This window comes from Chlorocebus sabaeus, chromosome 20 (assembly GCF_047675955.1).
Source record: "Chlorocebus sabaeus isolate Y175 chromosome 20, mChlSab1.0.hap1, whole genome shotgun sequence".
Lineage (NCBI taxonomy): Eukaryota > Metazoa > Chordata > Mammalia > Primates > Cercopithecidae > Chlorocebus > Chlorocebus sabaeus.
Window position 1 is genome coordinate 12,020,716 of NC_132923.1, and position 27,626 is coordinate 12,048,341.

A 27,626-nucleotide genomic window follows, 5' to 3' on the forward strand; every position below is an offset into this window, starting at 1 on the left:
CACGAGGTCAGGAGTTCAAGACCAGCCTGACCAATATGGTGAAACCCTGTCTCTACTAAAAATACAAAAATTAGCCAGGCACGGTGTTGTGTGCCTGTATTCCTAGCTACTCAGGAGGCTGAAATGGGAGAATTGCTTGAACCTGGAAGGCAGAGGTTGTGGTGAGCGAGATCGTGCCACTGCACTGCAGCCTGGGCGACAGAGCAAGACCCTATCTCAAAAAAAAGAAAAAAAAAAGGTAGGCAAAGGACTGAACAGAGCTTTCTCCAAAGAAGGTTATAGCAAATAAGCTCATGAAAAGGTGCTCGGCGTTATTACGGAAATGCAAATCAAAACCACAATGAGGTACCGTCTCACCCCCATTAGGATGGCTATTAGCAAAGAACCAGAAAATAACAAATATTGTTGAGGATGTGGAGAAAGCAGAACCCTTACGCACTGTTGGTGGAAATGTAAAATGATACAACCACTTTGGAAACAGTGTGATGGTTTCTCAAAAAGTTAAAAATGATAGAATTGTATGCTCCAGGAATTCCACTTCTGGTTCTATACCCAAAAGAATTGAAAGCAGGGTTTAGAACAGGTATTTGTACACCTATGCTCATTGCAACATTATTCACAATAGCTGAAAGGTGAAAGCAACACAGAGGTCCATCAACTGATAAAGGCATGAATAAAATGTGGTATTCACATACAATGGTATATTGTTCAGGCTTAAGAAAGGAAATTCTGAGGCCGGGCGCGGTGGCTCAAGCCTGTAATCCCAGCACTTTGGGAGGCTGAGGCGGGCGGATCACGAGGTCAGGAGATCGAGACCATCCTGGCTAACACGATGAAACCCCGACTCTACTAAAAAATATGAAAAAAAACTAGCCGGGTGAGGTGGCGGGCGCCTGTAGTCCCAGCTACTCGGGAAGCTGAGGCAGGAGAATGGCGTAAACCCGGGAGGCAGAGCTTGCAGTGAGTCGAGATCGCGCCACTGCACTCCAGCCTGGGCGACAGAGTGAGACTCCCTCTCAAAAAAAAAAAAAAAAAAAACGCAAAAATTAGCCGAGCATGGTGGCACGTGCCTGTAATCCCAGCTACTCGGGAGGTTGAGGCAGGAGAATCACTTGAACCCGAGAGTTGCAGGTTGCAGTGAGCCGAGATCGCGCCACTGCACTCCAGCCTGGGCGACAGAGCGAGACTCCCTCTCAAAAAAAAAAGGAAAAAAGAAAGGAAATTCTGCTACAACAGTGCTACTACATGGTTGAACCTTGAGGACGTTATGCTAAAGTGAAATAGGCTAGTCACAAAAGGACAATTACTATATGATTCCACTTACTTGAGGTACCTAGAGTAGTCAGATTCATAGAGACAAAGTTGAATGGTGGTTGCCGGGTTGGAGGCAAGGGGAGAGTTTTTTATTGGATATAACTTCAGTTCTGCAAGATTGAAAAAACAAAAACAAAAACCTTAACAAAAAAATCACATACAAATTATTCTTAGGTTATGGGCCAAACAGAAACTGGCAGCTGGGCTGGATTTGATCTGCAAGCTGTGGTTTGCTGACCCCTGGTCTAGAGTTAGAACAGTAAAAGGAACGTGCCTCAAATATAGTGATCTTGAACCCAGGGAGGTCAAGGCTGCAGTGAGCTGTGGTCGTGCCACTGCACTCCAGCCTGGGCAGCAGACTGAGAGACCCTGTCTCAAAAAAAAAACAAAAACAAACAAAAAACCATAGTGATCTCTCATGCTTGCTTATCGTTTTATATATTTCTCAGGGAGTGTTTGACCTTTTCCCAAAAGGTTAGTAATCTTTTTCCGGTGTCATTGTATTAATCTTATCAATTCTTCTCACTTCTTTCAGTGACCTCTTCCATCCCAGTATTTGACCTCCAGGATGGTGGACGGAAAATATGTCCACGGTGTAATGCTCAATTTCGTGTTACTGAAGCTTTGAGAGGTCACATGTGTGTAAGTGATATCACCTGTGATCCAGCTTAAGTGGCTTCTGCCATTTACCTTCATTAATATTGGAAGCTTGTGAAGCAGGGGCTCTAAAATGACTGAAGCTTTTTGGAGGGTTACTGTTTCTCTTGGTCTGTTTTTAAAAGAGCTATGTACTTTGGAATGTGATGGGATACATTTAAAGACCCTCAAATAGATCAGAACATATGTGATCTTACTTTCTTAGCACGGTAGATTTTGAAACCACACAGAAGAACAGATTTATAGGTAATAAGGACTCAAACCATATTGGCCTCAGTTCGTTTTCTGTTAATTGTATCATTGGATGAATCAGGAGCTCTTATTTCCATTTTTTAGCTTTTCATTTTTTGGTATTAGTCCAGATAAAAAGGTTGGAAAATGTTTTTTGCCAGGGAGCTCAGAGCCGAGTTATACTAATGATTAAGGGACCTAAGACAGGCAGGAGGGAGAAGTACAAATTATGGTGTTTGTGTGGCGTACGGCTGTGGATATACTCTAGAACAGGAGTGAAACTTGGAAAGACTGAAGGGTGAAAGCTGAATGAGAATACCTGAAACCAAACCGTTAACAAAGAATGGTAGTGAAGTTAAGGAGTTAGCACATTCTAGCCCCCAGGATAACCAGAATGATCAGATGTCTTTCTTTATAGTACTGTTGCCCAGAAATGGTTGAATACCAGAAGAAAGGAAAGTCCCTGGATTCAGAACCCAGTGTCCCATCAGCAGCAAAGCCCCCATCCCCTGAGAAAACAGCTCCTGTTGCTTCCACACCCTCTTCTACACCTATTCCTGCTCTGTCACCACCTACCAAAGTACCAGAGCCAAATGAGAACGTGGGTGATGCCGTCCAGACCAAACTCATTATGCTTGTAGATGACTTCTACTATGGACGGGATGGTGGCAAAGTAGCCCAACTCACAAATTTCCCTAAGGTCGCCACATCTTTCCGATGCCCACATTGTACCAAAAGACTAAAAAACAATATTCGGTAAGTGTTGAAGAGCCTTGGAGGTTACTTTGGACAAGAGAAGACTTACATTTTCTTATATATTTTAAGTCTTTCTCTTTGGAGAATGGACCTAACTACTATACAGTCTTGCTGGGGTTATCTTTAAATCAGTAACTAGGACTATAGAAGGAGATATTGTGGTATTAAACAAAAGGTCACTGGATCGAGTAAAGGAAACCAGTACATCTCCTTTCACAGAACTCTCTTAGTTTCAAGTACTCACTATCTTTCTGGGCTCAGAAAAGGATAGCCCAAACAGGAAGTTTGGGGAATGGAGGGGAGTAGATAATGTTTGTTCTATAATTTTACCATTATATTTCTAAAAGGCTACTGATTTTTTATGTTTTCTGTACTTTCTCTTTGTACTTTATTACAGATTCATGAACCATATGAAACACCACGTAGAACTCGATCAGCAGAATGGTGAGGTAGATGGTCATACTATCTGTCAGCACTGTTACCGCCAGTTTTCCACTCCCTTCCAGCTTCAGTGCCACTTGGAAAATGTTCATAGTCCCTATGAATCTACTAGTAAGTTTGGAAACTCTTAAACTCTAGGGGAATATACCTTGCCGTTCACTCATTGAATGGCGCTGGGGGGAGCCTATTATATTTATTTACATGTGGGTAACAGTGTAGAGGAAGTACTTTTCATATTTGTAGCCAGTTCTTTACTTCATTCACCTTGTTTTTTTTTTTTTTTACAAGCCTGACTTATTTTGTTCGAGCATGGATTGAGTTCAGTCTTAGATCCTGAATTATTAGGGGCCTTGATTCAGAACCACTGTAGAAAAACAAACGTAATGAATTTATTTCTTAGGTCTCTTTATAGAAGGAACAGTCATCTATTTGCTCATCCACTTTAGTTAATACCCTGATAGGTTTTATGTAGGATAGAAGATAATATTATGAAGTACTTTATCATCAAGACATTGCTTTCAATGAAATATAAGATGAGCTGGAGTGTTTTTACACTGTACATTTTATAGATGTAGGCTGGACATAAGCTCAAAGAAATTAAGTAGGATAAAAGATAATATGGGCCGGGTGCAGTGGTTCACGCCTGTAATCCCAGCACTTTGGGAGGCCGAGGCAGGCGGATAACGAGGACAGGAGATCGAGGCCATCCTGACTAACACGGTGAAACCCCGTCTCTACTAAAAATGTAAAAAATTAGCCGGGCATGGCGGCAGGCACCTGTAGTCCCAGCTACTTGGGAGGCTGAGGCAGGAGAATGGCATGAACCCGGGAGGCGGAGCTTGCAGTGAGCTGAGATTGCGCCACTGCTTTCTAGCCTGGGCGATTAAGCAAGACTCCATCTCAAAAAAAAAAAAAAGGAAAGAAAATATGTCCAGGCACGGTGGCTAACACCTGTAATCCCAACACTTCGGTAGGCTGAGGTGGGCGGATCACCTGAGGTCAGGAATTTGAGACCAGCCCAGCCAACATGGCGAAACCCCGTCTCTACTAAAAATATAAAAATTAGCCGGGCATGGTGGTGGGCGCTTCTGTAATCCCAGCTACTCGGGAGGCAGAGGCAGGAGAATCGCTTGAACCCGGGAGGCAGAGGTTGCAGAGAGCTGAGATCATGCCATTGCACTCCAGTCTAGGCAACAAGAGCAAAACTCCATCTCCCCCCAAAAAAAAAAAAAAAAGTTTAATATTAAGTACTTTATCATTAAGACAGTGCTTTCAAAAAAAAAGAAAAAAAGACAGTGCTTTCAATGAAATATAAGTTGAGCTGGAATGTTTTCTATACTGTACGTTTTATAGATAGATGTAGGCTGAACATATGCTCAAAGAAATTAACTCACTTGCTTATGAGCACACACCTCTAAATACATCTCTACTAAGGAGACATTGTGAGGATTTAAGCCCAGTGTTGAGAATACTTCTGATGTCCTTTACGGGATTTCCAGTTTTGTTGTAAAGACAAAAATTATGTAAATATAGGCAAATATGAGAATAAGTTAGTATATTATAAACATAGACATTTTTAAGATATCATTGGTAGGCGAAATAGTTCAGAGAAGGGAAAAAATCCTTGTGGTTAGGTTCCAGGAAAGTTGTGCTTAAATTTAAGAAAGGTTTAGACGGATGGAAAGTAGTAAGAAAAGCTTTTAGGTGATTGAAAACAGCATGATCAAAAGCATAAAAGACATATGCATATTATCTGGAAGCATTTGCTGCAAATGAAAATCCTTAACTAAAATGAATTAAACAACAAGGACTGAGTGTGGTGGCGCACACCTGTAATCCCAGCACTTTGGGAGGATTAGGTGGGTGGATCAGTTGAGGCCAGGGGAGACCAGCCTGGCCAACATGGCAAAAGCCCATCTCTACTAAAAATACAAAAATTTGCTGGGTGTGGTGGTGCACGCCGGTAATCCCAACTACTCAGGAGGCTGAGGCACGAGAATCACTTGATCCCAGGAGATGGAGGTTGCAGTGAGCTGAGATTACACCACTGCACTCCATTCTGGATGAAAGAGCGAGTCTCTATCTCAAAACAAAAGAAAATAATAAGAATATATTTTGTATCATTTAACTGAGAGATACAGAAACGGATGCTTCAGCCTAGAACTTGACTACTTTGCTGTTTTTCTTTTTTTTTTTGTTTTTTTTTTTGTTTTGTTTTTTTTGAGGCGGAGTGTAGCTCTGTCGCCCAGGCTGGAGTGCAGTGGCCGGATCTCAGCTCACTGCAAGCTCCGCCTCCCGGGTTCACGCCATTCTCCGGCCTCAGCCTCCCGAGTAGCTGGGACTACAGGCGCCCGCCACCTCGCCCGGCTGGTTTTTTGTATTTTTTAGTAGAGACGGGGTTTCACCGTGTGAACCAGGATGGTCTCGATCTCCTGACCTCGTGATCCGCCCGTCTCGGCCTCCCAAAGTGCTGGGATTACAGGCTTGAGCCACCGCGCCCGGCTGCTTTGCTGTTTTTCAATAATTCTCTTGTCTCTGGCTCATAGCAGGGTGACTGTGTAAGTGTCAGGCACTACGTCCAGACAAAAAATTGTTAGACAAAGAAGAGACCTTATCTTCGCATCTTTCTTTCTTGAATCTGTTTTCTTATGCATGAGAATTGCTTTCCTTCTATATCTCTTTGACTATTTATTGGCAAGGGAAATGGAATTGACATTAATGGCTTACACTAACACTAGGCAGTAGAAATATGCAAGCTTCATGGGTAATTTTAATTTTTTTCACTTTAAATACAGTAGTGCTCCCTTATCCTCAATTTTAGTTAGTCTCAGTCAATCACAGTCCAAAACTAGGTGAGTGCAGTACAGTAAGATTATTGAGAGACTACGTTCACATAACTTTTATTACAGTGTATTGTTATAATTGTCCTTTTATATATAATATATTTTTTTATTGTTAATCTCTTTGCCTAATTTATAAATTAAACTTTATCATAGGTGTGTGTATATATATGTATATATGAAAAAACGTGGTATGTATAGGGTTCACTACTATCAGGTTTCGTGTATGCACTGGGGGTCTTGGAACATTTATTTCCCATTGGCAAAGGGGATCTACTGTAAAGTTTAAAAAAAATAGGCAAAATTAATTTTAACAGCATATTTTATTCAATATATTAAAAATATTTCAACATGAACTCAAAATTTAAAATTAATGACATATTTGTCATTCTTTTTTCAAATACACATCTAAATTGGATTCAAGCTTACCACATGTTAAGTGTTCACTAGATACATGTTGCTGGTGCCACCATATTAGACAGTGGAACTTTGGACTAATCATTTGGGAGTAGAATGCATATTAGAATCAACCGGGCCAGGTGCAGTGGTTCAGGCCTGTAATCTCAGCACTTTGAGAGGCCGAGGCAGGCAGATTGAGCTTAGGAGTTCAAAACTAGCCTGGGCAGCATGGAGAAACCCCGGTTCTACCAAAAAAAAAAAAAAAATACAAAAATTAGCTGGGTGTGGTGGCGCATGCCTGTGGTCCTAGCTACTCAGGAGGTAGAGGTGGGAGGATTGCTTGAACCCAGTAGGTCAAGGCTAGAGTGAGCCATGATCATGCCACTGCACTCCACCTTGGATAACAGAGCAAGACTCTGTCTCAAAAAAAAAGAATCAATAGTGATACTGCAGTGTAGTGCCAGGGTAGCCAGCTTGGTCTAGAATAGGACTCAAGATTCTTCACTGTCAGTTGTGTGAAGCCAGAGTAACTCATCCATACCTCTCAGTGAAAACACCAGTTTTTTGAGACAACAGGGTCTTGCTCTGCCACCCAGGCTGGGGTGCAGTGATGCAATCATAGCTCACTGCAGCCTCAAACCCCTGGGCTCAAGCAATCCTGCCACCTCAGCCTCCTTAGCAGCTGGGACTGTAGGCATGCGCCCCCACACCCAGCTAATTTATTCTTTTTCTTGGAGGTAGAGACAGGGTCTTGCTGCGTTACCCAGGCTGGGTACCTAACTCATTTTTACACGTATTATGGTGGGTGGGTTTTGTTATTCCGAAATTCCACAAATAATAAAATTCCACAGAGGGAAGATAAGCTTTTCCTTCTGGAAAAGAAACAATGTAGACCCTCATTGATCTTTTTTCTGTTGGTTTCCCTGACTTAATTTTTGAGTCTCTTACGACAAAATTTTATACTTACCAAAATCACCTTTCCTTAGTGATTTCAATTTTATTCTTGCAGTCTTTTGTCACTTCCTTTTTTGCACCCTTGACAGATCTGGCATGAAAGTAGTTTTTTGTTTGTTTGTTTGTTTTTTGAGACAGGGTCTCTCTGTTAGCCAAGCTGGAGTGCAGTGGCACAGTCTTGGCTCACTGCAACCTCCACTTCCCAGGCTAAGATGATCCTCCCAACTCAGCCTCCTCAATAGCTGGTACTACAGGCACATGCCACCATGCCCAGCTAATTTTGGGAGTTTTCTTTGGCGGGGTGAGGGGGGTTGTAGAGATGGAGTTTTGCCATGCTGCCCAGGCTGGTCTCAATTTATTGAGCTCAAGCTCGGCCTCTCAAAGCTGTCATTACTGGCGTGAGCCACCGAGCCCGGCGTTTTTGTTTGTTTGTTTGTTTGTCTTTTGTTTTTTGAGACAGTTGCTCTGTCACCGAGGCTGGAGTGCAGTGGTGCGATCTTGGCTCACTGTAACCTGCACCTTCCAGATTCAAGCAATTATTGTGCCTCACTCTCCCAAGTTTCTGGGATTACATGCATGTGACACCATGCCCAGTTAATTTTTTTTTGTTTATTTTTAGTAGAAATGGGGTTTTGCCATGTTGTTCAGGCTGGTCTCAAACTCCTAGACTTAAATAATATACCTGCGTCAGCCTCCCAAAGTGCTGGGATTTTGTATTTTTAGTAGAGATGGGTTTTTACCATGTTGGCCAGGCTGGTCTAAAACTCCTGACCTCGTGATCCACCCGCCTCAGCCTCCCAAAGTGCTGGGATTACAGGCATGAGCCACCATGCCCAGCCCAAAAGTAGCTTTAAAAAAAAAAAATTTGATGCATAATAGGTGTACATGGTTTAGGGATGCATGTGATAATCTAATACATTCATATAATCTGTAAAAATTAAATCTATGTACTTGGAATATTTATCATTCTAAATATGTGTTTCTTTATGCTGGAAACATTCAAATTATTCTCTTTTAGCTATTTTGAAATGTACAACAGATTATCGTAAACTATAGTCACCCTACTGATCTGTCTAGCCCTAAGTCTTTATTTCTTCTTTCAGACCATGTATTTGTACCCATTGGTCAGCTTCTCTTCAACTCCCTGCTCCCCTACTCTTCCCAGCCTCTGGTAACCACCATTCTACTCTCTCTTCATGAGATCTACTTTCTTTTATCTCCCACATATGAGTGGGAACATGTGATATTTGTCTTTTTATGCTTGGCTTACTTCACTTAACATGAATGATCTCCAGTTCTAACCATGTTCCTGCATGACAGAATTTCTTTCTTTCTTATGTCTATAATATTCCACTGAGTATATATACCATACCTTTTTTTTTTTTTTTTTTTTTTTTTTTGAGAAGGAGTCTTGCTGTGTTGCCCAGGCTGAAGGTCGGTGGCGCAATCTCGGCTCACTACAACCTCCGCCTCCCGGGTTAAAGAGATTCTTCTGCCTCAGCCTCCCAGGTAGCTGGGATTATAGGCACGCGCCACCACGCGCGGTTAATTTTTTTGTATTTTTTAGTAGAATCGGGGTTTCACCATGTTGGTCAGGCTGGTCTCAAACTCCTGACCTCATGAGCCACTGTGCCGAGCCACCACATCTTCTTTATTCATTAATCTGTTGATGGTCACTTACATTGATTCCATGTTTTGCCTCTTGTGTACTGCGCAGCAATAAACATGAGAGTGCAAAAAGGAGCTTATTTTTACGTGCTAATATTTTGGGGGATTTTTTTCCATTTATTTTCTGAATTGTTTATTATTTGTAGACATCATGATATTTTTCCCCTAAATATTTTAATGTATAGCTCTAAAAAATAAGGCTTTTTTTTTTTTTTTTAATGTGGCCATAGTACCTTTGTTAAGATCTAATAGGCTGGGCGCAGTGGCTCACGCCTGTAATCCCAGCACGCTGGGAGACTGAGGCGGGCGGATCACCTAAGGTCAGGAGTTCAAGACCAGCCTGGCCAATGTGGTGAAACCCTGTCTCTACTAAAAATACAAAAAATTAGTCGGGCATGGTTGTGCGGGCTTGTAATCCCAGCTACTTGGGAGGCTGAGGCAGGAGAATCACTTGAACCTGGGAGGCGGAGGTTGCAGTGAGCTGAGATAGCACCATTGCAGTCCAGCTTGGGCAGCAAGAATGAAACAGTGTCTCAAAAAAAAAAAAAAGAGGGGCGGGCGCAGTGCCACACGCCTGTAAATCCCAGCACTTTGGGAGGCCGAGGTGGGTGGATCATGAGGTCAGGAGTTTGAGACCATCCCAGACAACATGGTGAAACCCTGTCTCTACTAAAATACAAAAAGTTAGCCGGGTGTGGTGGTACACGCCTATAATCCCAGCTACTTGGGAGGCTTAGGCAGGAGAATTACTTGAACCCGGGAGACGGAGGTTGCAGTAAGCTGAGATCCCACCATTGTACTCCACCCTGGTGAGAGAGCAAGACTCCATCTCGGGGGAAAAAAAAAAAAACTAACAGAATTAATTAGAAATCCTTAATATCATTCAATACCTAGTTTATTTTAAAATTTTCTGAGTTGTCCCCAGAATATCAGTGGATCATTATATTTAATTGTGATAACAATATCATCTTAACAACATTACAGGCCAAGGAATGGTGACTCATGCCACTAATCCTAGCACTTTGGGAGGCCAACGCATGAGGATTGCTTGAGCCCAGGAGTTTGAGAACAGCCTGGGGAACATAGTGAGACCCTATCTCTATCTCTGTTTGTTTGTTTGTTTTTAATTAGCCAGGTGTGGTGGCATGTGCCTGTAGCCCTAGCTGCTCAGGAGGCTGAGGTGGGATTTGAGCTCAGCAAGTCGAGCCTGCAGTGAGATATGATCACACCACTGCTCTCCAGTGTGGTTGATAGAGTGAGACCCTATCTCAAAAAAAAAAAAAAAATAGCGTTACATTTTTATTCACACTTGTTTCAGAGCAGTGCAATGACTTGAAGGAGCTTGTATGGCCCTAGGGTTCTTTTCATAAGTTTGTCTAATGCTGATTCATAGTCTTTTTTATTTTTGAGACTGAGGCTCACTCTGTCACCCAGGCTGGAATGCAGTGACACAATCACAGCTCACTGCAACTTCCACCTCCCGAGTTCGGGCAGTTCTCCTGCCTCATCCTTCCAAGTAGCTGGGACTACAGACGTACGCCATCCCACCCAGGTAATTTTTGTATTTTTAGTAGAGACTTGAGTTTCACCACGTTGGCCAGGCTGGTCTTGAACTCCTAGCCTCAAGTGATCCACCCACTTTGGCCTCCCAGAGTGCTGGGATTACAGGTGTGAGCCTCCCACACTCTGTCTGATTCATAGTCTTTTTTTCTTTTCTTTTTTTTTTTGAGATGGAATTTCACTCTTGTCACCCAGGCTGGAGTGCAGTGGCGCGATCTCAGCTCACTGCAACCTCCACCTCCCAGGTTCAAGCAATTCTGCTGCCTCAGCCTCCCGAGTAGCTGGGATTACAGGGATGCACCACCACACCCAGCTAATTTTTGTATTTTTAGTAGAAATAGGGTTTCACCATGTTGGCCAGGCTGGTCTTGAACTCCTGACTTCAGGTGATCCACCCGCCTCTCGCTCAGATTACAGGTGTGAGCCATTGCACCTGGCCCTGATTAATAGTCTTTTAATATTTATGTCTAATACAGAAATGTTAACCTGCGTGGTGGTGAGGTGTCCTGTGAACGCCTTGAAATTACATGGAAACCTTTCCTGTGTGTGTGCATTTTTCAGGAGAGAGGCTGCTGCATACCTTTTGTTACTCTCAGATTTGGGACTAAAAAATGGTTAAGACTATTAGTTATTATTCCTGTTTTCCATAGTGGCTATCTTAAGGTACATTTCTTCAAATACTCCTTTTTTTTTTTCTTTTTTTTTTTTTTATTTTTATTTTTTTTGAGACAGAGTCTCGATCTTTCACCCAGGCTGGAGTTCAGTGGCGTGATCTCAGCTCACTGCAAACTCCGCCTCCTGGGTTCACACTATTCTCCTGCCTTCAGCCTCCCAAGTAGCTGGGACTACAGGCGCCCGCCACCACTCCTGGCTAATTTTTTTGCATTTTTAGTAGAGATGGGGTTTCACCATGTTAGCCAGGATAGAATGGTCTTGATCTCTCAACCTCATGATCCACCCGCCTCGGCCTCCCAAAGTACTGGGATTACAGGTATGAGCCACCACGCCCATTTCTTCAAATACTCTAACATTTTTCCTCCTGGCATCATTACCTCCACCTCCTGAGCATCTCATTAAAGGTAACAGATGTAGGTTATTCTAATCTTTCAAAAAATCTTGCATTAGCGGAAAGGAGAAATAATAGACTGAGGAAGAAATAGGATTGAGGGAAGGATGCTTTAAGGAGCTTAACCATGTTTGGGAGTCGGAAACTGTCGGGGGTGGGGAAGATTCAAGACAGGGAAAACAAATTGACAAAATCTTGGAATACATGGCATGATGAGGTTGGATGAGCCTTAGGAAGATATAAGAGATCTATCCTTCCATAGTTTGCAAAACAAGCAGCAAAAGTTATAGTTATTCATGCCTAATTCCTCAAAGTAGGAGACTGTGTTAAGTGTTAAGGAGGGAATGAGGGTGATGGTGCTCAGAGGGACAGTTTTAGGATAGCCACTATGGAGAATCAATTCATTCTCCCTCTTGAATCTTTTTCTGTATTAGCGCCTTCCCCTGTAGAACTGATGTGTCAAAGGTTACCAGAGATCTCCTAAATCCACTTACATTTGAGTTCCTACCTCATTAGTTTTCTTGAGATAACACATGTAAATCTTTTCTTTTTCTTTTTTTTGAGGGAGTTTTGCTCTTGTTGCCCAGGCTGGAGTGCAGTGGTGCCATCTTGGCTCACTGCAGCCTCTGCCTCCCTGGGTTCAAGCGATTCTCTTGCCTCACCCTCCCAAGTAGCTGGGACTATAGGCATGCATTACCATTCCTGGCTAATTTTGTATTTTTAGTAGAGACGGAGTTTCTCCATGTTGGTCAGGCTGGTCTTGAACTCCCAACTTAGGTGATCCGCCTGTCTCAGTCCCTCAAAGTGTTGGGATTACAGGCGTGAGCCACCGCGCCCAGCCAACACATGTAAATCTTAACATGATGCTTGTACATTAGAAATTGCTTAATAAGGGTTTTTATTATTGATGTTGCGTGACAGCTGTGAAAATAGAGCTGATAAATAGGTTATAGGAGAAAGATTGAATGAGATTGCCCAGGGAAAACAGAGTAAGAAAGGCCTGGACAAAAGATTGCTTAAAGGTGTTCTAGAAAAGAAAAAAAAACTGAAAGAGGTAAACAAATCAGGGGGTGGGTGGAAAAGAGAGAATATTGTCATGTTGCTAGTTAACTGTTTCCCAAACATGTGGTTAACTTTCATACCTACTTGCCTTTCCTCCTGCTTTTTTCTTGGTCCTGTCTCTGGGTGGCTGAGCCCCATTCTTCTTTGACAATTCAGCTTTTTATGTTATTATAACTTTTCCTCATTCCTTTATGCAGAATTTCTTATTTATCCATGTCCTCATAGCACCTAATGTACCTCTATACAGTGTTTCTAAGTGGAGTTGCAGACCCCTTTGAGAAAAAATATGAAATGTGTGAATCCTCTTCCTAAAAAAATCTACATTTTAGTCTTTTGCAAGTAATTTCAGAGAATACCTGGGTTCCTAGAGGCCTGTTCCATAGACCCCAGATTAAGAACCCCTGGCTTTTGTTTGTTTTACTTTAAAAAATTACCTGGCTAGGCACAGTGGCTCATACCTGTAATTCTGGCACTTTGGGAGGCTGAGATGGGAGGATTGCTTGAGCTTGGGAGGTCAGGGTTGCAGTGAGCCATGATTGAGCCACTACAGTCTAGCCTGGGAGACAGAACGAGACTCTGTCTCGAAACAAAAACAAAAATCCAGGGTTCTAGGTAGTAAAAAAAAAAAAAAAAAAATTTCAACTCTTCATATTTCTTTGGCTGGGGTGTAGGGAGCTGGCAGGGGAGGTTAGACATTGTCCAGTAAATGCCCAAGGCGTTAAGCTTCCAGTTTTCTTATTTGCAAAAATTTGAAACTAATTCCAATTAAAGTGAGAAAAATGTAAATAATATCTTTTTGCTATACTGTATAATTCAAAATATGTAGCAGTTAAAAATCTTACTAAAATTGACTGGTATACTGGCTCACCCCTGTAATTCTAGCACTTTGGGAAGCTGAAGTGGATTGACAGAAGGATTGCTTGAGGCCAAGAGTTTCAGACCAGCCTGGGCAACATGGCAAGACCCTGTACCTAAAAAAAAAAAAATGTTTTAATTAGTCGGGCATGGTGGTGCACCAGTGTAGTCCTAGCTACTTGGGAGGCTGATACAGGAGGCTCGCTTGAGCTCAAAGGATAGTCCTAGCTACTCAGGAGGCTGCGGTGAGCTGTGATCATGCTCCAGCCTGGGCAACAGAGTGAGGTTCTGTCTCTTTAAAAAAAAAAAAAAAAATGGGGAGTGCCAAGCACAGTGGCTCACACTTGTAATCCCAGGACTTTGGGAGGCTGAGACAGGTTGATCACCTGAGATCAGGAGTTCGAGACCAGCCTGGCCAACATGAAATTACCAAAAATTGTCTCATAAGTTGACAAAATCGTTAATTTGTGTCATAAAATTTTGTCAAAATTTTTTCTCATAAGCTTGACAAAATGGACAATTTCAAAGAGAGTAGGAAGTATTGGAGGCCAGCAGATTAGCAGTGGGAAATCATATGAGCCACTACCAAGTTTTTGCCTATAGGAATAGAGAAGTGACAGCTCCTACATGCAGTTTGAAATAATGGTGACAGAATACAGGGTTTGGAGTCCGAGATAGTGCCTAAATTTTGAGCTCAGGAAGAAATGGGGAAAAGAAAAAGGGAAACACTGGTAAGCCAGAAGGATGCTGAATTAGGTTAGAGTTGATGATAGAATAACCAATTTAAAATGTCTTATAGATAAGATCTAGAACGAAGCTTTGGTAAGAAGTCTGAGCTACATACATAAGATTATCAGCAACACAAATGTTAAGGTGGAGCCATTTAAAGAAAGAACAGAAGGGACCTGTGATTTACTGATTGTTGAAAATGAAAATAAAGGAGTCAGAAAATAAAGATTGTGAGTCAGCAGGACTTTTGTCTTATTTTCAAGTGGATTTATTGATTACTTTTCTTCTTACAGCCAAGTGCAAGATCTGTGAGTGGGCGTTTGAAAGTGAGCCACTATTTCTCCAGCATATGAAGGATACTCATAAGCCTGGAGAGATGCCTTATGTTTGCCAGGTATTGCCTTTTTCTCCAGGGAGTTTTAGCAGTTTTGCTCTCAGGCAGAACACAAAGAATCTGCTAATGAATATTGCTGAATACCTACTGCATACACTCAGTTTAGGAACTCTGAGTAGGTACAGAAGAAATAGTGAACACAGTTTATCTTCAGGGTTTCCATGCAGGAGTAAAACATAAAAGAACATGTCCACAAGTAGACTAGCCAGGGAACATGTGCATATTCTAAGGGAGTGTCTGTCTCCTGAACATGCCCTTTGGAAATTCACAGAAAAGGCTTTATTTTTCTTAGTTATAGAACATGGATTGTTCTTAGACTTTCCTGTCCTTTCCTGTTTTTAAAGTAATAGCTAAATCTATCACAGACATAGCCCAGCATTACAAAGTCAGAAAAATAATTTGATTTCTATGCATTTGGGAAAACTTTTTTTTTTATTTAAAAGTTTTTATTGCTACCTTTTTTTTTTTTTTTTTTTTTAAGGCCTCTCAGTTGTTCACTTCATTCTTAGCCTTATTTTCCCTCTTATGTGACTCAGGTGTGTCAATATCGCTCCTCACTCTACTCTGAGGTAGATGTCCATTTTCGGATGATCCATGAGGATACCCGGCATCTGCTCTGCCCTTATTGCCTGAAGGTCTTCAAAAATGGCAATGCATTCCAACAGCATTACATGAGGCACCAGGTACTAGGCACCAAGCAATTCCCATATTCTCTTTATTTTTTTTTTTTTAGACATGGATGCTGGGGCCAGGGCTGAGCTAGGCAAATAATTTGGGCAGAGATTATAATATGCATTTGTTTGCAGAAATTGATTGAATTCATTTATGTACCATGTACCAGTCTAGATGCTAGAGATTTAGTGGTAAACAAGGCAAACAATACAATAAAGCATGAAGAGTACTGTGTTGGGGAAAGTATAGGATATAGAAAATCACATAGCTATTCTGGGTGCCTAGTAAGGCTTCCAGAAAGAAGTGTTGTTCAATAGTTGAGGGATGAGTAAGATTGAGCCAGATGAAATAAGATGAAGAACAGTGTGCCCAAGGCACAAAGCAAGATTATGGAGGTTCAAGAAATTGAGAGAGATTCAGTGTAGGGTGTAAGAGACAGAGGAGTTGGAAGTTAGGCAGGGACAGATCATGGAGGGTCTTTTAAGCCATGAAAAGAAGTCATTGGGAAGCCATTAAAGGGGTTTTAAGCCCTGGAGTGATGTGTTCAGATTTAGTTAAGATTTTATACTGCTTGCACTGCAGAGAATGGATTAAAGGAGATGGAGACTACAGTTAGGGAAACTAGGTGGAAGGCTTTTTTCAGTAGTTCAGGTGAGAGATGATACTGGCTATTGGCTTTTGAAATGAAGAAAAAGAGGGTAGAGTTGAGAGATATTCAGAAGATTGGTGATATTTATGATGTAGAGATGGATTAAGTGAAGGTAGCAATCCAGTAGTTAAGAATAGTGCCTAAGATTCTGTCTTGGGCAACTGGGTGAATGAGGAAACTATTTGCTGAGATAGAAACAATAGAGAAAGTATATTTGTGACGGGGGAGATCATGAGTTTGGATATTGTAAGTTAGCAGTATCTGTGGATGTCAAGTGTCGCTGTTGGATAATAGATCTGAAGCCTGGGAGAGAACTCTGGATTGCAGAAAAGATATTTAGGAATCAGCGTTAAATAAATCCTGTAGATTTTAAACTTAAATGACATGGGCCCCCCAACCCTGTTGAGAATAAGAGAAGGCTTAGGATATTTGAAGTCTCTTATCTATAGAGCAACCACCATAGTACTAGGAAGAAAGCCAGAAGAGTCTTGACATTAAGGAAACTGGGGAGAAGAACGTATTTTAAAGAAAAGGGTGTGATCAAAATGTCGTACGTTACAGGAAGGTGTCAAGCAACATAAGGACTTAGAAACAGGCCTTTAATTTAGCAACATTGATGAGAGCCATTTTATTGGTTGGTAGGGTGGAAGTTAGATTTCAGCAGAACAAATGAATGAGAGGTAAGGAAATGAAGATGATGTATTTAAAGATGTTTGTTTATAAAAAGGGAGGACCCCCAGAGTAGGTAAATCCAGAGGAAGAAGTGGCAAAGAAGAATTTCTTGTTGCTTTTGTTTATTTACTTTATAAGATGAAAAGCTATGACTTCGTTTTAAAATACTACAAGAAGAGAGCCACTAGAGGAGAGTGAAAGGTATATACGAGAGGATTCAAAATGGAGAATGTGTGCTTAATAGTCACATACATATGCACACAAACATATGCACCCTATTACGCTCGTAGTCTCCTTTGCACAGTAGTGACTGCTGATCGTCTACCACAACTATGTTTCCAAATAGGGGGGTGGAAATTGTCTCTCAGCCTAAACTTGTTATCCTACTAAAGAAAATCATAGACATGGGTTCTGTTTTTGAAGGACTTCAATACTAGGCGGACTGAATCCTCAAAATGGTCTCACCAGGAGACGTATCTGTATATACTGATGTGTTAAGTGGGAAAACAGCAAGATAAGTGCTATCATTTGTATTAAAAGGAGAAAAAGAAGAGGGCTGAGGTGGGAGGATCACTTGAGCCCAGGAGGTGGAGTCCAGCCTGGGCAACATGGTGAGACAACATTTCTACAAAAAGGAAAGGGAAAAAAGTGGGGGCCAGGCACAGTGGTGCACGCCTATAATCCCAACACTTTGGGAGGCCAAGGCGGGTAGATCACTTGAGCCCAAGAGTTGAAGACCAGCCTGGGCAACATGGTGACACCCAGTCTCTACAAAAAATACAAAAAGTAGCCGGGCATGGTGGCGCGTGCCTGTAGTCCCAGCTACTTGGGACGTGCAGTGAGCTGTGAACATGCCCCTGCATTCCAGCCTGGGCAACAGAGACCCTGTCTCAAAAAAAGGGGGGTGGGGCAGGTAATGATTGGATATGAATGTGTTTGTGATACAGTTACATGTGTAGACTGTCCACGAAAGCATACTCAGGAAACTGGTAATAAGTCGTTTGTATGGAAGGGAACTGAGTGTCGGAGTTGAAAGCAAAGTTAGAAGAGTACAGAAAAAAAAGTATGACTTTTCTTTACTATGTACATTGTCCTTTTTTAAAAAAAAGAATGTCCAGGAGAATGTCCAGTTGTCAGCAATGTAAAGATACAATACAAATAAAGGTTACATCACTCATTCAAATTGTTAAACAAGTCAGGAACGGATGATTTGAGAACTTAGTCATCGTGGACTAGAATCTACCATCTTTCTTTGAGATCATGGGAGGTGATGATTCTCAATGGTAGGTTTTGTGGTCATGTCGCATATTTCTTTCTTACTCTCTTAAATTATCAACAGAATGGTGGGAAGAATGATATGGTTGACATTGATCTGCTTTCTCCTCAAAGAAGAAAATTTATTAGGAACCTTTAAGGGATTTTGTCTCTTTTTTTCCCTCCCCCACTTCAGAAGAGAAATGTTTATCACTGCAACAAATGCCGGCTACAGTTTCTCTTTGCCAAGGACAAAATTGAACACAAGCTTCAACACCATAAAACCTTCCGTAAACCCAAGCAGCTGGAGGGCTTGAAACCAGGCACCAAGGTAAAGAGTTTGCCAGTGTCTTATAGGCTCAGGGAGGGAGGAATAGAGATTTTCAGTATTCTGAAATTCAGTGTGGGTTATGTCTCATCGTTACTTCCCTTGTTTCTCAGGTGACAATCCGGGCTTCCCGAGGGCAGCCACGAACTGTTCCTGTATCCTCTAATGATACACCTCCCAGCGCCTTGCAGGAGGCAGCACCACTGACCTCCTCCATGGACCCTCTGCCTGTCTTCCTTTATCCCCCTGTCCAGCGCAGCATCCAGAAGAGAGCTGTTAGGAAAATGTCAGCACCTTCTTCTAAGTGCTGGGCGGGTGGGGACTGGGTGGGCAGGATTATTCCTGATACACAGTGCGATCTGGTAGCTTTTTAGCAGGGTTTGTTGTCTGAAAATCCTACATTTTGGGGACCCCTGAGGCAGTAATGAGAATTCTTTCTTTTTTCCCACAGGAGTGTCATGGGCCGGCAGACATGCCTGGAGTGCAGCTTCGAGATCCCAGACTTCCCTAATCATTTCCCTACTTATGTACACTGCTCTCTGTGTCGCTACAGCACCTGCTGCTCTCGAGCTTATGCCAACCACATGATCAAGTAAGTTGTTTTTTAACCAGTATTTTAGCTTGAGAGTTCAGATTCTTTCTTTTTTTTTTTGGAGATAGGGTCTTGCCCTGTCCCCCTGGCTGGAGTGCAGTGGCACAATCTTGGCTCACTGCAACCTCTGCCTCCTGGGTTCAAGTGATTCTCCTGTCTCAGCCTCCCAAGTAGCTGGGATTACAGGTGTGCACCACCACACCTGGCTAATTTTTTTGTATTTTTAGTGGAGATGGGGCTTCACCATGTTGGCCAGGCTGGTCTCAAACTCCTGAGCTCAGGTGATTCACCTGCCTCGGCCTCGTAAAGTGCTGGGATTATGGGCGTGAGCCACTGCACCTGGTCCCAGCCAGATTCTTGAGCACTCATTTCGTTTTCTCCCCTGCTCCTAATATGTTTCCTCTTTCAACTCTTAGACCTATTTGTTCTTCTCTCCCAGCAGAGTGAGAGGCTTTGTTTTTTCAGTTTTGATGGTCTGTGCTACTAGGGCCAAGTAGCAGTAGTATTAGGTGGGAGGTGGTTAGAAATGCTGACTCTCAGCCCCACCCTAGGCCTGCTGAATCAGAATGTGAATTTTAATAGATCCTCAGGGGACTCGTATGCGTATTAAAGTTTAAGAAGCATGGTGACAGGAAAACTGGCTTAGGTTGAGATTAGGATGCACTGAAGAAGCGTCTCTTGTTGGGGGATTGTCACTGGCTGGTGATCTGTAGCTTAGCCAGCAGAACTCCATAACTCATACCACTTCTTTGTCTTTCTCAGCAATCATGTTCCACGGAAGAGCCCCAAGTATTTGGCTTTGTTTAAAAATTCTGTGAGGTAAGAAAAAACTTACTGGCAGCATCTTAATTTTTCAGGTTTTTACATTAATTAATTTTCAGGTTTTTCATTATTTGGAGAGGTGGTTATGTGAATTAATTTCAGAGAAAAGAGAAAGAGGGAGGGCATTCCTTTTCTTTCTTAAGCCTCAAAGCTTAATGGTCTCAAGTGTCACTGCTGTATTTCTCTTAGATATTCTCGATTCTCTTTTTTAGTGGAATCAAGCTGGCCTGCACTTCATGTACCTTTGTTACCTCTGTGGGAGATGCTATGGCCAAGCATTTGGTATTCAACCCCTCTCACAGATCCAGCAGCATCCTGCCACGGGGTAAGTAGGAGAGATGGGGATTAGTTGAGCAAGGGGAGGAAAAAAGATCCAGGTTCGTACTGTATGCATCAGGAGCATGCCCACCTGGCCTCACTCATTCACCGTTGAGATGTACTGTACCAAATTAGAAACCTTCCGACCTAAAGTTTATAGAAAACTGGGAAAGCTGGTCACTGTGAACAGCGTATTTTTATGTAGTAAGTTGAAATCCCAGGGCACTGTCTTTGGAGGGCTTATTTCTTCACTGAGCTAACTTTTTTTATTGTTTCATTTTCCATAGGACTCACTTGGATAGCTCACTCAAGGTAACAAAAACTCACCTCACAATTTAATTTCTGGTTTGCAGTGTGTTTATTCTTTATTATTATTATCATCATATTATTATTTCAATTTCCTAGTTGAACTGAGATTTTTCCTCCTCTCTTTGCTCCTCACCCCTGTAGGCATGGCCAGACTCGTGACCGAGTGCATGACCGGAACGTGAAGAATATGTACCCTCCTCCTTCCTTCCCCACTAACAAAGCTGCCACTGTGAAATCTGCGGGGGCCACCCCAGCTGAGCCTGAAGAGCTACCAACTCCCTTAGCCCCAGCACTCCCATCACCAGCCTCAACTGCAACCCCACCACCAACCCCCACTCACACACAGCCTTTAGCCCTTCCACCATTGGCTACGGAGGGAGCTGAATGTCTGAATGTTGATGATCAGGATGAAGGGAGCCCGGTCACCCAGGAACCTGAGCCAGCATCAGGTGGTGGTGGTAGTGGGGTTGGCAAAAAGGAGCAGCTGTCTGTGAAGAAGCTTCGAGTAGTACTGTTTGCTCTATGCTGCAATACAGAACAGGCAGCTGAACACTTCCGAAATCCCCAGCGACGTATTCGGCGTTGGCTTCGACGTTTCCAGGCCTCCCAGGGGGAGAATCTAGAGGGCAAATATCTAAGCTTTGAGGCAGAAGAGAAACTGGCTGAGTGGGTGCTAACCCAGCGTGAACAACAGCTACCTGTAAATGAGGAGACCTTGTTCCAGAAGGCCACCAAAATAGGACGTTCTTTGGAAGGGGGATTTAAGATCTCCTATGAGTGGGCTGTGCGTTTCATGCTGCGGCACCACCTGACTCCCCATGCCCGGCGAGCTGTGGCCCACACCCTACCTAAGGACGTGGCAGAGAATGCAGGACTCTTCATTGAATTTGTACAACGGCAGATTCACAACCAGGACTTACCCTTGTCTATGATTGTGGCTATTGACGAGATATCCTTGTTCCTGGATACAGAGGTGCTGAGCAGTGATGACCGAAAGGAGAATGCCCTGCAGACGGTGGGCACAGGGGAACCTTGGTGTGATGTAGTCCTGGCCATTCTGGCAGATGGCACTGTCCTTCCCACCCTGGTTTTCTACAGAGGGCAGATGGATCAGCCTGCTAACATGCCAGATTCCATATTGCTAGAGGCAAAGGAGAGTGGCTACAGTGATGATGAGATAATGGAGCTGTGGTCAACTCGAGTGTGGCAGAAGCACACAGCTTGCCAGCGCAGCAAAGGCATGCTTGTGATGGACTGTCATCGCACTCACTTGTCAGAAGAGGTACTGGCTATGCTTAGTGCCTCTAGCACTTTGCCTGCAGTGGTCCCAGCAGGCTGTAGCTCCAAAATTCAGCCATTAGATGTATGCATCAAAAGAACTGTCAAGAACTTCCTGCATAAAAAGTGGAAGGAACAGGCTCGGGAAATGGCAGATACTGCATGTGATTCTGATGTCCTCCTTCAGCTGGTGCTTGTCTGGCTGGGTGAAGTGCTAGGTGTCATTGGGGACTGTCCAGAGCTGGTTCAGCGCTCCTTCCTGGTGGCTAGTGTTCTGCCTGGCCCTGATGGCAACATTAACTCACCTACAAGAAATGCTGACATGCAGGAGGAGCTAATTGCCTCCCTAGAGGAGCAACTAAAGCTGAGTGGGGAACATTCTGAGTCTTCCACTCCACGACCCAGATCATCTCCTGAAGAGACAATTGAGCCTGAAAGCCTTCACCAGCTCTTTGAGGGTGAAAGTGAGACCGAGTCTTTCTATGGCTTTGAAGAAGCTGACCTAGATCTGATGGAGATTTGAGTGGGGTCATGAGGGGGTGTGGAGTGGGGGTGGGAACATGTGAGGGAGGGTAAAGGGGCTTAGGGAAAAGGGGGCATACCAGGTGGGGTATTTGGTTTATATTTTTTAATTTTACACCACCACTCCCCCCTGAAGTTGACTTACACTTCCCTGTGGATTTGTGGATTAATTAGGAAAACCAATAGTAATCACGTCTGAGCCAAGGAGCTGGCCCATTGGTCATTCACTTCTGCTAAAAACAGGTTTTTGTGACTTTTTTTTTTTTTTTTAAATTTAAATCACTGTGTTTGGTATTTTTCTGACAAAATTAAGAAAAAGAAAAAAAAAATTGTGGGCGAATGTTAAATTTTGTTTCCCCTTTTACCTCGATTGTATCATAGTACTTCTGGTTTTTTGTTTTATTGTGTGGCCAATGTCTTTGGGCATGATGCTATCTAATCATTGTCAATGTGAGAACATTTCTGAAGATGGGAAAGACAAATTATGTAGCTCACAAACTGGTTTATTATATATATGGATAAAAAACTTTTTTCATTGTGGTCTTAACACTTTTATATAAAAATGAAAATGGAAAAAAAAGTCCCACTGAACTCTCTCTTCCTTCTCCTTTTCTTGCCTTCCCTCTCCAGAGATGTTGGTTTCTACAGCAACCCTAGATATAAAATTGTGGCTTTAAAAATGCATGAAACCACCTTTAATTATCCAGAATGAATAGATTTGTCTTTTCCTCACCACCTTCCCTCCAAAACATGACATAAACAATATTTTTTGCACTTGTGATCCTTGGCCCCTTTCCCTGTTCTCACACCATCCATCACTCTGGACAAAGGATGATACAGGTGTTATTAGCAAGCAAGAGGTACTGAGGTGATCAGTTTTAGGGTGGAAGCCATTCCCAGTTTGAGTCTTCATCCTGTAAGCCCCCAGGGGCAGTCCCTACTTTATTGAACTTCATCCTGTTAAATGGCGAACATGCCTGTTCAAGGGATTGCTGGTCCTATAGTCAGGAGCTAATTGTTGAAGAAGTGTTGAACTTCAAAAAGACAAGACAGACTACTTGTTGAAATCCAGCGTACTCTGTGGCTTTCCCCTATTTCTCTTAATACTTAGGGAAGAATCTGATAGGAAGAAGCGCACAGGGGTGTGCACAAAGAAAATGACATGAATCTTTATTTTTCACTGCCAGCTTCAAGGAAAAAATTTTTTCTACAGTTTGCATGAGGGATTTTTTTAATTGTATGTACTCATGGTTTTAAACCAAAACGTACTGTACCGTACAGAGAAAAGGAGCAAAAAACCAAGTCTTCTGTTTATCCTGAGACTTTCAACAATGTTCCCCTCCTGTGAGCCAAGGAGGCAACCTGCACAAGCTTGTAAATGGTTCGTCTTTAAAATGTACATAAGTGGAACATTTAATAAAATGAGGGGAAATGGATTTATAAACTTGTTTTTTTTCTAGGTGACCTTGTTTAATAGGCTTTCACAGACTGGGAAATGCTCAAGATGTGATGGGCCTGGTGGTACAGGTGTGACATTTGTTACCACCCATTTCTCCCACCCCAGCCCGCTTTTTTGTTTTTTTTTCATCCCCCAGCACACTATAATATAGTGAACTGGAAAAGTCCCTTCCAGAAACAGCTTGGCCAGCTTTGTGAACCCTTGACATCTGAAAACAACTAAGGATCCATCTGGGCTTCTCTTCCCCAGCTTTTTGCCTGATGCCATTTTATTGACTATGGACTTTGAAGTCAGCCTTTGCCTTTGAGAAAGTTCAAGAACTGATTGGTCACTTCTATCTACAACTTAATCCTACTCTTTGGTAGTTTCTGCAGCAGCCACAGCCTTAGCAGAGCTGGGGTTCCCGTCCTCTGCACATGATTGACTTTCTTGATGGGTAATTTTTTTTAAGATCATAATACCAACAGCGGATCAGCTGGGTTTTGGCCAGGAAGTTGTCTTTGTGGACTCTGCCTGCATGGCTTAGTAGTAGAAGGAAATTTTTTTTGGTTTTGTTTTTTATAATTCAGTTTAATCAATAAACATGTATTTATTGACTATTTTCTGTGTTGAGACTGAATGTGTGGAGGTTTCAGGTTGAAAGCTCATTGTTTTCTTTTGCCTTACAAGTTTGTTGTTACAGACAATGCAAGTGGAGGGATGGTTTGATTTTTCCTTCAGTTCTCTCACTGAATTTCTATACTTTGAATTTGCTGCCTATATTTTCTTTCTCAAGAAGTTTGAAGAGGATATGTGTCAGAGTCACCTACAGTGTTCATTTTAAAAATTCAGGCTGGGCATGATGGCTCATGCCAGTAATCCCAGCACTTGGGAGGCTGAGGCAAGAGGTTGCTTGAGCCCAGAAATTCAAGGCTGCAGTAAGCTATGATCGTGCCACTGCACTCCAGTCTGGGCAACAGAATGAGAATTTTGTCTCTAAAATATTCAGGTTTAGAACCATTCCAGGGATGGTTGATGTCCCAGCTGACTTGAGGGCAACCTGAGACAGAACAGCTCTACTAGATTATCTTTAAAGTGGTATTTTAATGAAAATCACAGCCAACATTAAGAAATCTGTATCCTTTGATAATCCAGTGTAGTGGGAGAAGATTTGGGAGAAGAATTTGAACACAAAAAGCCAGTTAGCACACAAAAATTAAGTCGCTTCTACAGGAAGCTCTGCTTCTAATACAGCTCCAAATGACGCTAGTGTGTCTTTCTGTGTCGTGCAGAGAATTCTGTATGTGCTGCAAGACCCCAAGGGTTCTCCAACCAAGGAGGGAGATGGCACATAGCAGTACTCAGCAGTTTTGCACTTGGTGTGACCCAGTCAGACAAAAACCACTCAGCAAGCATTTTGAAGAATTTATTTACTTTACAAAAGAAGAGTCTTATCTTTGAACCAGCCAAGTTCAAAGTTAAAAGTAGGGTATAACTTCATCTAACAATGCATCTTCATATAACAGATAATGCATCTGTATTTCATTCAAAGCCACTAAAAAAGGAAGAGAGAATAATAAAAGTGTAAAGCATAAAGGGATCAATTCCTAAAAATAGCTGTACCGTCCAACCAAAACCCTCTCCACCCATTTTCCTGGATGAGTCTCCCAGAAAAGCCCAGCTTAGTGTAAGCCAAAGACCTCCCCAATCTGTCACCAATTTTTTTCCTATTACTAACCTGATCATGTGGGCAATATCCCAGTTGGTCTCTGCAGACAATGGTCCCTCTATTTCAACACCTTTTTCAGTTACAGTGGCGATTTGAAACTGGAAAAAAGCAGAGCATTCAATAATGCCCACCCCTTAAAGAAGTCCTTAAATGAAAGGTCAAGTGGAGGTCTTCCCCAGGGTAAAAATAGGAGTTACACAAGTGAGGCAATCTGTTCTTCAAAGCATAGAGACCCAGGGATTGCAAGGATTCAGAGCCCACCAATTAGGTTCCCAGCACATCCCTCACCCGGTTGTAAGAACGGGCATCTCGGTAGTACAGCACTCGCATGCAGCGTTCTACTAGGTCTCGGGCCTCGGTCTGGCTTAGCACTGGCTGCTTCTCCAGAACTTCTCGCAGCAGAGGCTAGGGAGATTGGGGGAAACCATGGTAGATATTGGGCTGAATAACAGGCTAGTTGTCTCAAATCTATGGTATAAAAAGCATGAGAGTGAAAAGATGACATTCTACCTCGTGCCTCACCAGAATGAAACTCTGCTTACTAATAAGCTAAGAGCCACTTCAAGCGGAAGTTCTAGGGTGTCCTCTCTCTGCATGTCTACTGACTCCCAGACATTCCATCTTGTCACTGGAAATCAGTGTCAACACCTACAGCCCCCAGACTACAAAGAAAACCATCTGCCCAGTAATAGGGATCCCAGCCCATCCCTCGTATCAGAATTTCAGGAGAAACGGAGACAACCACTAATCCATTTCCTTTTGTCTTCCCTTTTCCCCACCTCTAGACTCACTACTTACCTGAGCCAAGTATGCACCATAACCAGTGGCCAGCGAAGGGGCTTCATAGGCTACACCAAGCATGTCCACATAACCGAGGAAGCTAACAGGACACAATGGATCAAAACTCATTTCACCTTAGGTTCATCTTAGCTGAAGAAGGGGACCATGGGGTCTGAGTTAAAGTGGGATTCACTTGGGGAGAAGAGACAGAAGAGATACTACACAGGTACTAGGTTGGGTGGTAAAGGAAATAAGTTATTTGTATTCATATGAACCTCTCTCCATCAGCATAGCCTCCGATGACCATGGTATTCCACAAAGGGTTCATCTTCGAGCGCCGGCTGTACATGGCCCTGGTCAGCCATGAATGAATAGCTCTAGGACTATAACTATGTCCATCTCCCAGAAGCTCCTCATCAATCCTTAAAAGGAATTGGTTGTGAGAAAAGGGAGAGAATTAAGTCGGGGTCTCCACCCATCCCCAAAAGAAGTTACCACACCTTCCCCCATTTTACACCTCCTAATGCCAAAAACTTTATTGCAAACACTCTTAGATCGCCGACCTCCAACAACTGTTCCAGTCCCCCGCCGCAACATCAAGTCCCCCCATTCCATCGAAGGGAATAAAAAACAGGGGACTCCCCTCTCTACTTGGGAACCACTCTCCTGTTCTCTGGATGACTTACACCATCTGGCCGAGAACTTGCTTCAAATACTGGAAATCAGCATAGTCCCCAGAGGCACCCAGCATGGTACTGTTGTTGACTCGCATGATGCGAGATATGTTGCGGAAACGAGCCAAGGAGCCGTAGGATCCCAGCATGTCTGCGGCAATCACCACTCCGCCCTCGAACTTAACGCCAAGGACTGAGGTCCCGGTCACCATGGGGTTCCTAAAGAGTGAGAACGGTGGGAGCTGAGCGGGGGGATGGCCTGCGCCCTCTTTCGCGCACTGAGCTCCGCTTCTGATTTTCTACAATTCCTTCCAATTATTCTGCATTCTCCAGGACTCTGCGCCCCGAGCTCCCCTGCCGTTCGCGCCCCCGGGGTTGCCGCCTCACCTTCCCGGGCTCTCAAAACTGGCCGGCAGCACCAGGCCCCATGGTCCCTCCCCCTACGCAAGCGAAAGCGCCGAGAACTTACTGGGTCCGTGTGATTGGACCTCTGTAAAGTGCAGACGCCGGATCCATGAAGGAATCGGGAGTGGACGGAATGCGGTAAAACTGTCCTGGGGCCGGACCCCCCGCCCAAAGTCCGGACCGCGACCCCAAAAACGCTTCCATCTTAGTCACGGTAGCAGAAAAAATGAAAGCGCTTGCGCCAACGGAAGCGGAAGT

General features: G+C 43.1%; 2 protein-coding genes across 11 annotated transcripts in view; one reads left to right on the forward strand and one right to left on the reverse strand.

Moving 5' to 3' along the window:
- Positions 1-24,400, forward strand: part of POGZ (pogo transposable element derived with ZNF domain) — a 55,486-nt gene extending 31,086 nt beyond the window's left edge. For all 9 annotated transcript variants that reach the window (XM_007977195.3, XM_007977199.3, XM_007977201.3 and 6 more), the window contains 12 exons: positions 1,850-1,956; positions 2,621-2,958; positions 3,356-3,510; positions 14,826-14,926; positions 15,463-15,609; positions 18,370-18,504; positions 18,615-18,787; positions 18,953-19,093; positions 19,856-19,912; positions 20,128-20,240; positions 20,521-20,545; positions 20,684-24,400. In XM_007977195.3, coding sequence (XP_007975386.2) covers positions 1,850-1,956; positions 2,621-2,958; positions 3,356-3,510; positions 14,826-14,926; positions 15,463-15,609; positions 18,370-18,504; positions 18,615-18,787; positions 18,953-19,093; positions 19,856-19,912; positions 20,128-20,240; positions 20,521-20,545; positions 20,684-22,343 — 3,152 coding nt within the window. In that variant the 3' untranslated portion in view covers positions 22,344-24,400. The remainder of the gene's footprint in view (positions 1-1,849; positions 1,957-2,620; positions 2,959-3,355; positions 3,511-14,825; positions 14,927-15,462; positions 15,610-18,369; positions 18,505-18,614; positions 18,788-18,952; positions 19,094-19,855; positions 19,913-20,127; positions 20,241-20,520; positions 20,546-20,683) is intronic.
- PSMB4 (proteasome 20S subunit beta 4) lies at positions 1,408-27,626 on the reverse strand. 2 transcript variants are annotated; one of them, XM_073008389.1, is made up of 8 exons: positions 27,433-27,605; positions 26,976-27,182; positions 26,565-26,711; positions 26,308-26,389; positions 25,798-25,914; positions 25,519-25,607; positions 25,306-25,335; positions 1,408-1,427 (listed from the first exon to the last, which is right to left on the reverse strand). In XM_073008389.1, the coding sequence occupies exons 1-7, from the start codon at positions 27,570-27,572 to the stop codon at positions 25,323-25,325; spliced, it is 795 nt and encodes a 264-aa protein (XP_072864490.1). In that variant the 5' UTR covers positions 27,573-27,605; the 3' UTR covers positions 1,408-1,427; positions 25,306-25,322. The 2 variants fall into 2 exon arrangements, with proteins under 2 accessions (XP_072864490.1, XP_007975393.1); XM_007977202.3 differs by lacking the exon at positions 1,408-1,427 and having other exon boundaries at positions 25,194-25,335; positions 27,433-27,626.